Raw genomic sequence first — 15,994 nt, 5'->3', positions numbered from 1 at the left:
AGACCAGCATGGCCAACATGGTGAAACCTCATCTCTACTAAAAATACAAAAATTAGCCAAGCGTGGTGGTGGGCACCTGTAATCCCAGCTACTCGGGAGGCTGAGGCAGGAGAATCACTAGAACCCGGGAGGTGGAGGCTGCAGTGAGCTGAGTTGGTGCCACTGCACTCCAGCCTGGGACACAGAGTGAGACTCTGAGTCATAAAAAAAAGAAAAAAAAAAAAAAGAGGCTGTGGAGCCTCCACTCCCTCCCTGGTCCCCCAACAGCTTCCCTCCTCCTTGGAAGCAAGGGCAGTTCCAACAACACTTTCCGGCCTTGCCCAGACACCTGAGGAGCCAACAAACACGGGCCCAGCAGACCAGGTCCAGCCCATCACTGAACCAGAATTCAACTTTTTTTTCAACCAAAATAAATGAATCCCTAGTCCTCCAGCTGCCCTTTGTTAAGTCACCCCTCGCAATAGACTGTGACATCCCCAGAGACCTCAGCCACAGCCAGACAAGCCTCTGCTGGGATTTGGTGGCTGTCTTGGGTGGGGGAGTAACAATGACTCCAAGCTCTGAGTGACCATGAGAGGTGACCCTGAGAGAGAAGCAGCCTGGTGGGGAGGAAGACACAGGGGGCTTGCAGCCAGTGGGGAGATATTTCCAGATCTTTCCAAGGAGGCTTTCTGGGGGCCCCAACCCTAGTCAGTGATGCGGCTGCTGCAGGAGGCCTGGGCCTCCTGGTTCATGTGAGGAACACCCAGTGGAGACTCACCAGTAGTCCATGACCAGAGCACAGCTGTCCAGATCAATAAAGGTGAAGGCCTGGACACATTTGTGGTCACTAATATCAAAGAAATCTGGGGGAAAGACAGAAGGCCACATGGAGCCCACAGCCATGCCTGGGAGGTCTTCAGTCATGGTGAGTAGCCTCATTGCTATCCCAAGGAATCTCTGGCCCCTTCATCCCTTTTTCCCCCATGGCAACCACAGACAGCTGTTCACAGAGTAAACCCACCCACCGGGAACCCCACTGAAAATCCCCAAAGGCTTCCAACTGCAGCTGGAATAAAATCCCAGGCCGGGTGCAGTGGCTCACGCTTGTGATCCCAGCACTTAGGGAGGCTAAGGCAAGAGGATTGCTTGAGCCCAGGAGTTTGAGACTGCAGTGAGCAGTGATTGTCCCACTGCACTACAGCCTGAGTGACAGAGCAAGACCCTGTCTCAATTAAAAAAAAAAAATCTGACTCCTTCCAACAGATCCAGCCTCACTTCCAGCCTCTGATGAGCAACAGCCTCGCCGTCGTGCTGTCTCCCGCATCTGAACAGCAGCCTCTCACTCTCCTCTGCCTCTACGTGGCCGGCCACCCCAGAGGGCTGTAGGTCACAAGAGGAGCACTGGCTGGACTGGGCTGGGGCCACAAAGGCCGGGGATCACACTGATGCCACTTCCACCCCTGCTTTTGGCCTTGTCTGAGTGCCTCCGATCAGGTAACAGCTGCTCCATCAGGACAGCAGTGATGACATAATTATCTCTAAAATGGGGTTCTAGGCTGGCTGCAATGGCTCACACCTGTAATCCCAGCACTGTGGGAGGCTGAGGCAGGTGGATCACCTGAGGTCAGGAGATGGAGACCAGCCTGGCCAACAAGGTGAAACCCCCTCTCTACTAAAAATACAAAAATGTGCCTGGTATGGTAGCGCGCGCCTGTAATCCCAGACACCTGATGAGCCAACAAACAGGGGCCCAGCAGACCAGGTCCAGCCCATCATCAAACCAGAATTCAATATTTTTTTTTCAACCACAATAAATGAATCCCTAGTTCAGCTACTCAGGAGGCTGAGGCAGGAGAATCTCTTGAACCCGGGAGGCAGAGGTTGCAGTGAGCCGAGATTGTGCCACTGCACTCCAGCCTGGGTGACAGAGTGAGACTATCTCAAAAAAATAAAAAATAAATGGAGTTTTAACACCAAATTCTCAGGGCTGTCTGAGGATAAAGGGTGAGAAAGCCTGGGAGAGCACCGGGTCCCCAGGAAACAGATGTTGCAGTGGAAAGCCCAGGCGGGTCATAGATAGATTGCTCTAGCCCTCGCTGACAGCTGACCACTTTCTCTGTACCACACAATTTAGCCTCATAATGATGTCTGTGTTGATTAACTGCCCACTATGTGCTAGGCACTATGCCAGCAGCTTCACACACCTAACTACTAAGCCACACTCACCCTGGAGTCATGTATCATTGGCCCTATTTTACCTCTGGGTAAAGCGAGGCACTGGGAGGTAAAGTAATCGCTCATAAGAAGACATCTACAGAGCAGTAGAACCAGGCTCTAAACCCAGGTCCTTTTATTCTAGTCCCTGCTTGTTCCAGAACAGCCGCTCTCTCTCCTCCCATTCAGCCTCACATCGCCAGCTGTCATTTCATGTACTAATTTCCTCTTCCTGACCCCCTTACAGGTCTGCTCAGCCAAAGGCCTCATTCATCATCCATCCATTCAATAGTCTTCGAGCATCCAGAAGGTACCAGGCACTGAGACACTGAGTTGAGCAGAACAGATGCAGTCCCTGACCTCATGGAGCTTCTAGTCTGGAAGAGGAGACGTGCTAAACAGAGAAGCACACTAATACATGTGAGATGACACTGAAAGGGGGACCTTGAAGGGAAGAGGTACAATCTCATGGGGTCTTTTTAACAGAGGATCTTGGACTAGAGGGTCAGGGAGGGCTTCCTGGAGGAAGTAACTTCTGAGATGAGAGCCAAAAGAAAAGCAGAGGCTGTTGGGGCAGAGAGAGGGGCAGGAGGGATGGCAGAGCACAGAGACCGAGGCCACAGCACCTACCGGAGGAGGCCACAGTGACCTCAGCACCACAGGGAGGGGACAGGTGGAGACTACTGGAGGCAGCAGGACTCAGACCTCTGAAGGCCTCACAGACCACACTGAGGATCCCACCTCCATCCTAAGAACACTGGGGTAGGGTGAAGGCTTTCTGCAGAGGGCACTGTAAATGCACATCCTGCCTTTGGGGGCATCAGGGAAGCGCGGTGTACAGGAGAGGCTTTGTTGTTTGTTTTTTTTTTTTTTTTTTGAGACTGAGTCTCTCTCTGTCGCCCATGCTGGAATGCAGTGGCGCGATCTCGGCTTACTGCAACCTCTACTTCCAGGTTCAAGCGATTCTCCTGCCTCAGCCTCCTGAGTAGCTGGGATTACAGGCGTGTGCCACCACTCCCGGGTAACTTTTGTATTTTTAGTAGAGACGGGGTTTCACCATGTTGGCCAGGCTAGTCTTGAACTCCTGATCTCAGGTGATCCGCCTGCCTCGGCCTCCCAAAGTGCTGGTATTACAGGAGTGAGCCACCACACCCGGCCAGGAGAGGCTATTTAAGTGAGAGTGAAGGGGGCCTGGACTAGGAGTGGCAAGAGGCAGGAGGTAGAATCAGGACTGGAGATAGACCAGTATGGCCTCTGGCTTGTAAATTTGGGTCTGTTCAACATCACTGTATTCATTCAAGCTTTCACTGACCACCCCCTGCCTACTTGGCACTAAGGCCTCTCCACCTGGCAATCCTCCCAGGGGGCTCTGATCCATGTTCACAGTTGCTCAGCCAACAGACTTCTCCCAGGCACAAATGTGTGGCTCCCAGTGGCTGAGAGCAGGGCTGGGGAGCCCCCAGGGACTCACCTATCTTTTGCCTGGTAGACGCAACTGCAACGAGGTTCATATTGTGTAGACATACCATGTCGATGACCCACATCGGCTGGTTGTGGAGCTGCTGGGCCTGGTTAAGCTGGCCAGAGGAAGAGCAGAGGAGATGGGCTGGGACACATACTCAGGCCAGCGCAGCTCCCTGTGAACCTCTCCTGCCACACAAGGCCTGGAGCCACCACAGACCTGGCATGCAGCCTAGCACTACCACTAAGATTAGTGATGGGGGTCTTGGATAAACTCCCTAGCCTCCCTGGGTCTCAGTTTCTACATTTGTAAAATGGGCTTAAAGAACACCTTCTTTACAACCCCTTTCTGGAGCAGTCTCACAGTTCTATCAAAGTCTTGGCCGCAGTGAGCCATGAACACACCACTGCACTCAAGCCTGGGCAAGAGTGAGACCCTGTCTGCTCCCCCCTACCCCCCCTCCCAAAAAAAAAAAAAAAAAAAAAACAACCAAAGTCTTGAATATGCGTAGCTCATGATCCAGGGATCTGTTTCCAAGACATTTCTATGGGTGTGTTTGCATCTACTCAAAGGGGACGCTGCAGCTGCTATTAGAGCAACAGGCCAGAAGCCACCTGGAAAGCACAGCTGATTATCAACCCACACCATGGACACCACCCAGACATTAAGAACAAAGGAACTGTGCCCATGCCAATAAAGAGCTGCCAAGAGATATGATTAAGTGACAAACCAAGGTAAAAAGCAACATTATAATATGCTTCCATTATCGCATTTAAAAAGAAAAGGGCACAGTTGCTCACGCCTGTAATCTCAGCACTTTTAGAGGCCAAGGCGGGAGGATCACTGGAGCCCAGGAGTTCAAGACCAGCCTAGGCAACATAGGGAGACCCCATCTCTACAAAATTAAGAAAAAAGGCCGGGCGCAGTGGCTCACACCTGTAATCCCAGCACTTTGGGAGGCCAAGGTGGGTAGATCACTAGGTCAGGAGTTCAAGACCAGCCTGGCCAATGTTGAAACCCCGTCTCTCCTAAAAATACAAAAGTTAGCTGGGCTTGGTGGTGCTTGCCTGTAATCCCAGCTACTCGGGAGGCTGAGGCAGAAGAATCACTTGAACCTGGGAGGCAGAGGCTGCAGTGAGCTGAGATCACACCACTGCACTCCAGCCTGGGTGACAGAGCAAGACTCCGTCTCAAAAAAGAAAAAATTAGCTGGACATGGTGGCGCATGCTTGTAGTCCCAGCTACTTGGGAGGCTGAGGTGGGAAGATCCCTTGACCCCCGGAGGTTGAGGCTACAGTGAGCCGTGATTGCACCACTGCACTCCAGCTTGGGTAACGGAGCAAGACCCAGTCTCAAAAAAAAAAAAAGAAAAGAAAAGCGGGGTATGTAGAGAGGATAGCCATGGAAGAGCACCCCAAAACTGGTCATAGCATTTGCCTGCAAGGAGAGGAAGTAGGAATTGAGGGAAGGAAGACTGACTTCCCCTGTCTGCCCCTCCATAGGTCTGAATCCTGTTTTCCATCTGCAGGTGTCACCTGGTCAAAGTGGCTTACTAACCAAGGATTTGTTCTGCAAAGTTGCGAGGAATGAATGGAATAACGAAAGTTAAAGCATTGAGGGTGGTGCCCAGCACTCAGTAGGAGCTCAGCACTGGTGCCTCCTGCACTCGTGTAGCATGTGCACAGAGAATGTGAGCTGGCACTCCAGGCAGGGAAAGCCACGAGCAGAGCCAGGTCAGCAGAAATGAGCTGCTGTGTCCTGGGGAAGAGGGAGGCCAGCCCACTCGGCTTAGAGTTGGAGAGGAACCTGAGATGAGGTAGGTGTGGCCACCTAAGGAATCTGTATTTTACTCTCTTTTTTTTGAGACAGAGTCTCACTCTGTCGCCCAGGCTGGAGCACAGTGGTGCGATCTCGGCTCACTGGAACCTCTGCCTTCCGGGTTCAAGTGATTCTCGTGCCTCAGCCTCCTGAGTAGCTGGGATTACAGGTGTGCGCCACTACACCTGGCTAATTTTTGTATATTCAGTAGAGACGGAGTTTCACCATGGTGGCCAGTCTGGTCTCGAACTCCTGACCTCAAGTGATCTGCCTGCCTCGGCCTCCCAAAGTGCTGGGATTACAGGCGTGAGCCTCCGCGCCTGGTGCTGTATTTTACTCTTTGAATGACACCACAGGCTCTGAACTGAAGAAAGCAGAAAGAAGTACCATCTGAAAAGCTGGGAGGAAGGAGCAGGGAGGAGCGTAAACCAATTCCTCTAGATGGATAATCAGAAGGAATAGGGAAGGCAGGGGCAGAGAGGAGCCTGTTCCATCAAAACTCAGAGAGCACCAAGAGCACAGAGGACTGTGCTCTCGGGCTCCCTAGGTGGTTCCGGCGGTGAAGACAATGGACCAGAACCCTCCTAAGCCCCTCTCTCCTGCCCAGGGTTGGGGTCTAACCCACACACATCAGTAGCTTGGTAACTCCCAACCCCCGCACTGTTCAGAGAAACCAAGAGCCCTAGAGAGTTTCAGTGACCTGCACCCAAGATCACACCGCTCTTGAGTGGAGCTCAGGCCCCACCTCAAACTTGAGGTCTTTCCATCTGCATGACAGTGGGTGTGTGGTCCTGGGAGGCCTACTCCTGCCAAAGCAGCCCCTCCAGGAAGAATCCAGGTCTGCTGGGCCTTCCCAGAGAGCCTTCCTCTGTCCCCTTCAGCCACTGGAGGTGCTTTGGTGACCATGTAGCAGCCACAAGCAGGAGCTCTGGCTGCAACACACCCTGCCCCAGTCCACACACAGAAAGGGAAGGTGGAGGGCTATGGAAGCCACAGCCTCAGGATGGTGATCGTGACTCCCCCTTGGTGCACCAAGGAGAGCCATGGGTCCCCACAGACCCTAGTTCCACCCAGGCCTCTTCTTCCCCAAAGGATGAGCCCTAATGCAACTGTGAATCACTCTGCAGTTACACAGGCTCAGAAAGCCCTTCATCTGGGGGCTGCGTTCTCAACCTTTCTGTAGAGCCCTGGAGAGCAGTGCTTTCCTCGTCTGCTGGAGGATTCTGGACGGGCCTGGCGACCAAGTACACAGTGGGTTCTCCTGAGTGTCTTCTCACTTACTACTCCCAGCCAGGAGCTGGCAGCACAAAGACAATATATCCAGCGGGGACTTGCTGCGTGCCCTGCCCTGCCCCAAGCACTACACATGTATTATGTCATCATGTGTTCCCAAAAAGATTGTGAAGAAGCACTGTAACCAGCCCCACTTGACAGATGGGGAAACTGAGGCACAGGGAGTATATAGTACTTTGTCCAGGTCGCAGAGCTTGCAGGTGGTACAGTCAGGACTCTGACCCTGGGAGCTGGGCTCCAGAGCCCATGCTCATAACCACTATGATTTCCTGCCTGGACCAGGCAAAAGGCCTGAATCGGTAGGACGTGGGGACAGTGTGGGAGTGGCTGACCCCTAGCACAGGAGTCTTGGGGATGACAATGCCATTCACTGAGATGGGGACACAAGAGAAGGAAACCTGGTGGGCAAGGACAGCTAAAGGGACATCTGTTTGGGCTAACGGGTTTGAGGGGTCTGTGAGATGCCCGCATGGAATGGACATCCAGGTGGAATCCCGCTTAGCAGAAGGGAAATGTGTGGCTTCCACAGTGAAGCCAAGTCAGGACCCAGGTGCTGTGACTGCCAGTCCAGGCTGCTTAGACCATGAATCTGCCTGGCTCCAGGTCACCTTCACCATCGGGGTGCTAAGGCAGAGGCTCTCCAATGACCCATGTGTACACCATGTGTATGGGCCCCACTCACCCTAAAGGAGCTGATCAGCGAGAAGGACTCAGACCAGAACTGCAGGATCCCGTCTTTGGTGACAGTCAGGAAACACCCGATCTTCTTGAACCGGTGGATTAAAAACACCACCTTCACCACCTCACAGCCATGGTTCCTGTGGGAGGCAATGAGAGAGAGAAGAGCCCAAGCAAAAACAGCTCAGGGAGGGGGCACCTGCGGCAGAACAGAGAGCCACTGAGGAGGAGGGACAAAAGCTGGCGGAGCGTCACGCACACGCATGCACATATGCACGTCAGAAAACCATGGCTGGCTCCTCCAAGTGGGTTTCTACTGGATTATCAACAGCGGCCAAAAGAAAAAGGGCCCCACGTAGAAGCGGATACGAGGCGGGGCTCCGGAAGCGAGAAGCAGCAGGCTTATCCCACGAAGTAGCCAGCCAGCCTCCTCATGACGTGATGGGACAGAGGAGACAGAACGGAGGTTGTTCGCAAAGCTTCTTTCATAGGAAAAACTGCCCACAGAGGGTGAGCAGAGTGGAGCCTGAGGCTGAAAACTGAGAAACAGCACTTTCTAGCAACTGCTCTAATGCTCTGGGGTAGAGGGGAGAACAGAACCAAAGGATGAAATCAAAGTGGACAAGGAGCAGTGGGGAATTAGGGCCCCACACACCAAACCCTACAGTCAGCAGCTCCTGGGGCAGGCCTGGCCTCGCAGGAGGCCGCCCTTGAGCATTCATACAGGCTTTGATGCTCCCCTCTGGGGGTTTCTTCCCTGCACCCAAGTGGGCTAAGCCAGCTCTCTGGCCATCAAGAATCCCTGCCACTCCAGCTTCCCAACATGGCATGGCACACACTCTCCTACTTGATCTGCCCAATCTTTGGGCCCTGGCAGAGCAGGTGATATTACCTCATCCTACAGAGGCCCAGGGGATAATCATTTGCCTGGAGTTATGCCCTATTTACCAGTAGGGCTGAAACTAGAACCCAGGCACTGTGACCCCTCCTCCAGGGCCCTTTCCAAATCCAGTGGGCCTGGTCTGACTCTGGGCTTAAGGATAACCCACGCCACTGTGAAAATTCAACTGCCATTACCATCTCTGCAGAAGAGCAAGGGAAACATGCCTGGACACAGTTCTCCTCTCTATCCTCAGCCCATGGCTCTGGGTAGATTGTGATTAATATTCTCAGTTGCCCTCTCGTCTCTTCCAACCCTGCCACTTCTGTCAGGGCCAAAGACTGTGCAGAATGGGATGACAGGTGACAGCTAGGAAAAGGGAAGACAGCCCTAAGGAAATGCCATCTCTTGGTTTCCTCACCTGCATGATGACAGCACCTGCACCTCCTAGGGCTGTGGTGGGATCAGATGAGAGGCTGCATTTGGTGCACCCGGTCCAGGCTCAGTAAAGGTAAGTCAATGTTTTAAGTTACTCTTTCATGAAGGTAATTAAATATTACTCGTTTATTTTCCCCACCAAGTTAGAAATGCTCTCCGGGTTTGTAGGTTGAACAAATAAATAGGAGAAAATAGGAACAAGCCTCTTGACATTTTGTTTCAGGACCTTTAAACACCCTTGACAAGATCTAAATGCCCCGAAGAAATAGAAAGACCTGACCGGGCAGGGTGGCTCACGCCTGTAATCCCAGCACTTTGGAAGGCTGAGATGAGTGGATCACTTGAGGTCAGGAGGATTACTTGAGGTCAGGATTTTGAGACCAGCCCGGTCAACATGGTGAAACCCCATCTCTACTAAAAATACAAAGGTGTGGTAGCACACGCCTGTAGTCCCAGCTACTCAGGAGGCTGAGGCAGGAGAATTGCTTGAACCCAGGAGACAGAGGTTGCACTGAGCCAAGATTGCACCACTGCACTCCAGCCTGGGTGACAGAGTGAGACTCCAGCTCAAAAAAAAATAAAGAAATAAACCAGTGAAGGCCTGACCTTATCAAGCAATGTGTTCATGCCAAAATGTACAGTTATGTATTTGAACATACTTCATGTGAAGTGGTTGCTTTTATCTGATTGTATCATGGGAATGAACACTATATCTAATTAGGGAATGTCTCCCCTTCCTACTGCTGTAAAACAGAAGCATGTAAATCGCCCTTCAAGCTATATGAACTGGACATGCTAAATGGGAACCAGTAAGATTGCCCAGGCCCACACAGTGCAGAGTAGAAGCTAGAGCACTGGCAGGGACAAATTCTCCACCGGATAGCCCTATGTGGAGCATTTCCTGGGGCATACGACAAAAGCCTGTGAGCGCCTCCCCGCAACAACTACTGGGACTTTGGACTAGGGAATGTCCCCTTGAGGGGCATTTACTACCTTGTTATGGGACATTAACTGAAGCTACCCCTATGACTGAAGGACATAAAATTATCTTGAAATCTGAAATACCCAGATGTCTTGGGTGATATCAGAGAAATGCTCTAATGGGGCCTACAGAGGCCAGAAGAATTCCACAATAAAATGGAAATGGTTGATCAGGTGCAATGACTCACACCTGTAATACCAGCACTTTGGGAGGCCAAGGCAGGTGGATCACCTGAGATCAGGAGTTCAAGATCAGCCTGGCCAACATGATGAAATCCCATCTCTACTAAAAATACAAAAATTAGGCCAGGCGGAGTGGCTCATGCCTGTAATCCCAGCACTTTGGGAGGCCAAGGCAGGCAGATCATGAGGTCAGGAGATTGAGACCATCCTGGCTAACACAGTGAAACCCCGTCTCTGCTAAAAATACAAAAAGTTAGCCGGGCATGGTAGCTTACACCTGTAGTCCCAGCTACTTGGGAACCTGAGACAGAAGAATGGTGTGAACCCAGGAGGCAGAGCTTGCAGTGAGCCGAGATCGCGCCACTGCACTCCAGCCTGGGTGACAGAGCAAGACTCTGTCTCAAAAAAAAAAAAAAAATCACCCAGGCGTGGTAGCGGCCACCTGTAATCCCAGTTACTCAGGAGGCTGAGGTAAGAGAATCACTTGAACCCAGGAAGCGGAGGTTGCAGTGACCCGAGGTGGTGCTACTGCACTCTAGCCTGGGCCACAGAGCAAGACCTTGTCTCAAAAAATAAAATCCCAAAAAATAAATACAATAAAATGGAAATGATTTACTCAGCATCTTGCTACCTGGGGAATGCAAGCAAGAGATACTCACAAGCCAGGAGCCTCTTTACCCCAGGACTGATTCCGGAACTGTGTGAGGTGCTGCTGGTTTCTAGCAACACTTGGACAGTGTGCTATAAACAGCTATCAAGTGGCCAACAAAGAAACGTTGGGTTTACAGTTTCAAAGTGAATGGACAATATTCTGTTTGGAGGGCTGCTACTTGGAGCAAAGAAGGTAGAAACTGATCAGGCTCAGTGGGCTGAATTGCATTTGCATGCTGTTTTTCTTTTTCTTTTTTCCTTTTTTTTTCAGATGGAGTTTTCACTCTTGTTGCCCAGGCTGGTGTGCAATGGCGCGATCTAGGCTCACTGCAACCTCTGCCTCCTGGGTTCAAGCAATTCTCCTGTCTCAGCCTCCTGAGTAACTGGGATTACAGGCACACACTACCACGCCTGGCTAATTTTTGTATTTTTAGTACAGATGGGGTTTCATCACATTAGTCAGGCTGGTCTCAAACTCCTGACCTCAGGTGATCAGGAAGAATTGAACAGTGGTGGAAGCTCCTGTGTTTGGGATTTTACTGACTCACAGACAGTGATCAACGGCCTGGCCATGCACTCAGGCAAGAGGACCAGGGAAACCTGGCCTGTTGAAGGGATGCCCCGTGGAGCACGGCCCTGTGGAGATTTGAGGGGTGCATTAAAGCTGAACAAGTCAATGCCCCTCAGAAGAACTCCCAGGTTCAGAAGCTGACTGGAATTGACAAGCAGAGATCCCCATGTGCTCCCATGAGGTGGCCACCTGGTTCCATAAAATGAGTAACTAGTGGGGAGCTGCAGAGTGTGGAGATGGGCTGAATCTAGACATGTTCCTTTTGCACTCCCTCAGGCAGATAATGCCAGGAAGAACCGTTCCGTTTGTCAGCAAGAGAGACAGAGACTGCCAATGGCCATGAGACACAGTCCCTGTGGGAAGGCCCTGAAACACAGCAGACAGCTGAGACTGATGCTGGTAGCCCTGGAGGGCTACAAATGGGTCTGGACAGGAACAGACATTAACTCTGGAGTGGGCTTTGCTCAGAGCGCCATAAAAACACAGAGCAGAAGATGTCAGATGGGTTTGGAGGCCGACTGTCATTTCTTCAGACCAAGAAACAAACTCTTCAGCTCATAATGTCCAACAATGGCAGAGAACCCCATTGCTGGTAGAAAGCACAACAGGCAATCGAAACACTGGTTGTCTAAAATGGAGGGGACGGATGCATGAAGGGCTGCCTTACCCACCCTCAAGGGTGTGTGCTCACCTTCAGCAGGAGTGGGACCAAGAAGTGTCCTCACTAGATTTTCTGTTTTTCTGGTTGACGTGGGAAGAAAAGCGGGGAGGATGCTGGTATGACTATGCAGTTGTGCCAAGGGAGGAATACACTTGTAAAATGACTACTTTTTTCTTTCTTACCCAAATTGTCAGAGGCATTTGAACTAGAGCGACTCCATCTTGAATAGTGGCTGGTTAAAATAAGGCTGAGACCTACTGGGCTGCATTCCTAGGACGTCAGGCATTCTAGGTCACAGGATGAGATGGGAGGTTGGCACAAGGTACAGGTCATAAAGACCTGGCTGATAAAACAGCATGCGGTAAAGAAACCAGCCAAAACCCACCAAAACCAAGATGCCAACGAAAGTGACCTCAGGTCATCCTCACTACTCATTATATGCAAATTATAATTCATTAGCATGCTAAAAGACACTCCCACCAGCACTATGATAATTTACAAATGCCATGGCGACATCAGTCAGTTACGCTATATGGTCTAAAAAAGGGAGAAACCCTCAGTTCTAGGAATTGTCCATCCCTTTCCCAAAAATCTCATGAATAATCCACCCCTCATGTAGCATATAACCAAGAAATAACCATAAAAATAGCCAACCAGTAGCCCTTGGGGCTGCTCTGCCTATGGAGTGGCCACTCTTATTCCTTTACTTCCTTAATAAACTTGCTTTCACTTTACTATATGGACTCGCCCTGAATTCTTTCATGCATGAGGCCCAAGAACCCTCTCTTGCAGTCTGGATCGGAACCTCTTTCCGGTAACAAAATTTTTTTTTCTCCCCTACCTGTTGGTCCAGTTGTCCTAGGGTCCAATTACAAGTGTTGGAAGCAGGGATAATTTCTTTTTTTTTTTTTTTTTTTTTTTGAGTCTTGCTCTGTCACCTAGGCTGGAGTGCAGTGGCGCCATCTCAGCTCACTGCAACTTCCGCCTCCCAGGTTTAAGCGATTCTTCTGCCTCAGCCTCCCGAGTAGCTGGGATTACAGGTGCCTGCCGCCACATCCAGCTAATTTTTGTATTTTTAGTAGAGACAGGGTTTCACCTGTTGGCCAGGACTCCTGACCTCAGGTGAGCCACCCACCTCAGCCTCCCAAAGTGCTGGGATTACAGGTGTGAGCCACCATGCCTGTGCAGGGATAATTTCTAAGCAAGAAACAGTCACCATGTTTTAAAACGTTGTCAGAATTCCCTAAGGGCCTGATGGGGGTGGATTGCGCCTTCATCCCATCTGACAAAATGGGGGTTAAAAATAAATATAGCTATATTGCCTCATGGTAAAATTGGCTCGTGAGTTTGGAACTCGTGTAACCCTATTCTCTATGAATGAGAATGGACTGAGGGGAAGCACTTGCTACAGTAGCTTTGCTACCAACGATCCAGATGGGCACAGTGGCTGAACCCGATGTCCCTTGCAAAGGAGGAAAAGTTTGAGTAAAAATAAATGACAAATGGAGAAAAGGAGGAATACTAGCTGAGGGTAAAGATTAATAAATGGATTAAATGGAAAGAAATCCAGTATTACACCAACAACTTGAAGGAGTTCTCAGAGCAAGAGATGACTGGCTGGATGCGGTGGCTCACGCCTGTAATCCCAACACTTTGAGAGGCCGAGGTGGATGGATCACCTGAGGTCAGGAGTTCGAGACCAGCCTGGTCAACATGGTGAAACTCCATCTCTACTAAAAACATAGAAATTAGCTAGGCATGGTAGCAGGTGCCGGTAATCCCAGCTACTTGGGAGGCTGAGGCAGAAGAATCGCTTGAACCCGGGAAGCAAAGGTTGCAGTGAGCTGAGACCGCGCCACTGCATTCCATCCTGGGCAACAAGAGCAAAACTCCATCTCAAAAAAAAAAGAAAAGAAAGATGACATTGTCTCTTAGCTCAATGATTCCAGATCCTGAGAGGTTTATTTGCCAAGCCAACTCCGGCTTTTGGAACCTGACAAGACTGAAAGGAAGCCTACAAACCTGAATGGCCTCAGCTTGGGAGACATTCATATACTATGATGGATGGGATGAATTATTAATCACTAAATGGGACTCTAGGAATGTGCCAGTATCTTTTGAGTTGTGTATTCTTTTGCTATAAGGGAGCTGTGTTCTCTGTGTTCAAAAACCAGGAGTGGGGGCCTGTGGTGTTTTATTTATATATATGTATGTTTTGTCCACAGTTCCTAACTCCCACAGCTCCAGAGTCCTGCCCTATGCGCTAGGGGCAGGAATGCTGATGTCATGAAGCTTCCACTAAAAACCCCAGAGGACTGGGTTCTGAGAGCTTCCCTATGGCTGAACACACGGAGGTTCCTGAAGCTTGTGCTCCCTCTCCCCATACCTCGCCCTACACATCTGTTCATCTGTATCCTTTGTAATATTCTTTACAATAAACCAGTAAATGTTTAAAAAATACAGTTATGAAATCTCTTATCATTCATATTTATTGGTTATTTCTCAATTAAATCCCAACCAAAATTTTGTTTTAAGTTATTGCTGGGTACAGTGGCTCACACCTATAATCCTAGCAGTTTGGGAGGCCAAGGTGAGCGGATTACTTGAGGTCACAAGTTCACGAACAGCCCGGCCAACACAGTGAAACCCCATCTCTATTAAAAATACAAAAAAATTAGTCAGGCATGGTGGCGGGCATTTGTAATCCCAGCTACTTGGGACGCTGAGGCGGGAGAATCACTTGAACCCGGGGGGCGGAGGTTACAGTGAGCCAAGATCAAGCCATTGCACTCCAACCTGGGTGACTGAGCGAGACTCTGTCTCAAAAAAAAAAAAAAAGTTACCCTTGGGTGACTTTCATTCAAGCTGCCTTCTCTATTAAACCCCAGGCTGCCTGAGGGCTGGGGCTGCCTTCCAGCTCTTGGTCTTCCCTGTGGCCTGGTCTGGGTCTGGTCCTCTTAGGACAGACCCACCCACAGCTCCCTCCTGACCTGGTCACAAATGTAGGCTGCCACACCTTGTACCTCAGGACCCAGCTCCCCGCCTGGCCACCTGCCCCAGATAGCAGTGCTCCAGGGCGGACTGCAGGAAGGGAGCCAGTGACCTGGGCGGCCCGGGCCCAGCAGGTTAGAGCCCCCGCAGTGCTCCTCATGCTTAGGGAGTCCAGGGGGAGAAACACACAGCGAGGCAGATCAACCCCTGGCACAGACAGAAGAGGTTGAGGGGGTTTGAGACATGCTACCCCCAAATAGGGCACTGCAGAATACTGAGTCTGTTAAACTAAAGGAATTTGAGAAGCAGTATGTTCAGGAAGGACTGTCTGACCTTCCCCTGAAGCCGGTCATAAGACTCATGTGAGGGGTGCCCGAAGACACAGGGACACGGACAAGAATCTGAACTAACGTCCGTGCTATTTCCACCATGTATTACACTTGGCTCATGGCCCCTCTGTCCTATCTTATTTTTCCACAGCTTTCCACCCTCCACTGAACCTAGCATGAAAACCCTCAGGTTATCTGTTTCTTAGGGCCTTCATTTCCTACGGAGGCTCCCGTGTCAAGTAAAACTTACATTAACTAAACTTGTATGCTCGTCCTTGTGACTCTGTCTTCGCTTAGAGAGGTCCCTGCCAATGAACCTCAGATGGGTAGAGGGAAAAGACAGTTTTCCTCCCCTGCAAAGCCAGGGTGCAGTGGGCACAGCGGGTGGAGGAGCCACGAGGAGGAGTGAGCAAAGGGGTCAGGCAGAAGCCAAAGCAGGGCGGTGCCACCAGTTCCAGGAGTAACAGAGGGACCTGCTCGGGGCCAGCCACGCTGAGGCCTCCAGGGCCTGGCTGGGGACTTGAGGAGCAATTGCCTCCCTGTTGCCTGGGAGGAAACTCCTATTCCTGCCTGTGTTGGCCACCTGTGCCACCTGTGCCCCTGTGATGAAACTGCCAGACCCACTCCGTACCAACTAGCACAGGAAGCAGGCAAAGCAATGCTGTATACTGGGGAATGGGGGCTGAGAGGGCCAAACACAGCCGCCCGCCACTTTCTACCTGTTGGCCTGGGGCTAGCCATCTGACCTCTCCAGACCTCAGTGGCCTCATCTATAAAATGGGGACAAATCACGTATCTTAGTCCTAACACTTACAGGGCTGTGAGGTTGAAATGAGCCAAAGGACATCAGGCAGCAGGCTGA

At 50.9% G+C, this 15,994-nt stretch overlaps 1 protein-coding gene and 1 long non-coding RNA gene across 2 annotated transcripts in view; one reads left to right on the top strand and one right to left on the bottom strand.

Annotated features, from left to right (window-relative positions):
- Positions 1-15,994, bottom strand: part of EFCAB8 (EF-hand calcium binding domain 8) — a 103,820-nt gene that overhangs the window by 67,775 nt on the left and 20,051 nt on the right. The window contains exons 6-8 of the mRNA XM_054467054.1: positions 7,452-7,587; positions 3,668-3,773; positions 761-845 (exon numbers count right to left, since the gene is read on the bottom strand). Coding sequence (XP_054323029.1) covers positions 761-845; positions 3,668-3,773; positions 7,452-7,587 — 327 coding nt within the window. The remainder of the gene's footprint in view (positions 1-760; positions 846-3,667; positions 3,774-7,451; positions 7,588-15,994) is intronic.
- Positions 488-14,265, top strand: LOC129021530 (uncharacterized). The gene is made up of 5 exons (XR_008496083.1): positions 488-907; positions 1,246-1,476; positions 2,444-2,616; positions 5,187-5,474; positions 14,038-14,265. It is a non-coding gene; the product is annotated as an uncharacterized LOC129021530 (long non-coding RNA).

The sequence above is a fragment of the Pongo pygmaeus genome, chromosome 21 (genome assembly GCF_028885625.2).
Source record: "Pongo pygmaeus isolate AG05252 chromosome 21, NHGRI_mPonPyg2-v2.0_pri, whole genome shotgun sequence".
In the NCBI taxonomy this organism is placed as follows: Eukaryota; Metazoa; Chordata; class Mammalia; order Primates; family Hominidae; genus Pongo; species Pongo pygmaeus.
The sequence above is the reverse complement of the archived record's forward strand: the minus strand, read 5'-3'. Positions and strand labels throughout refer to the sequence as shown.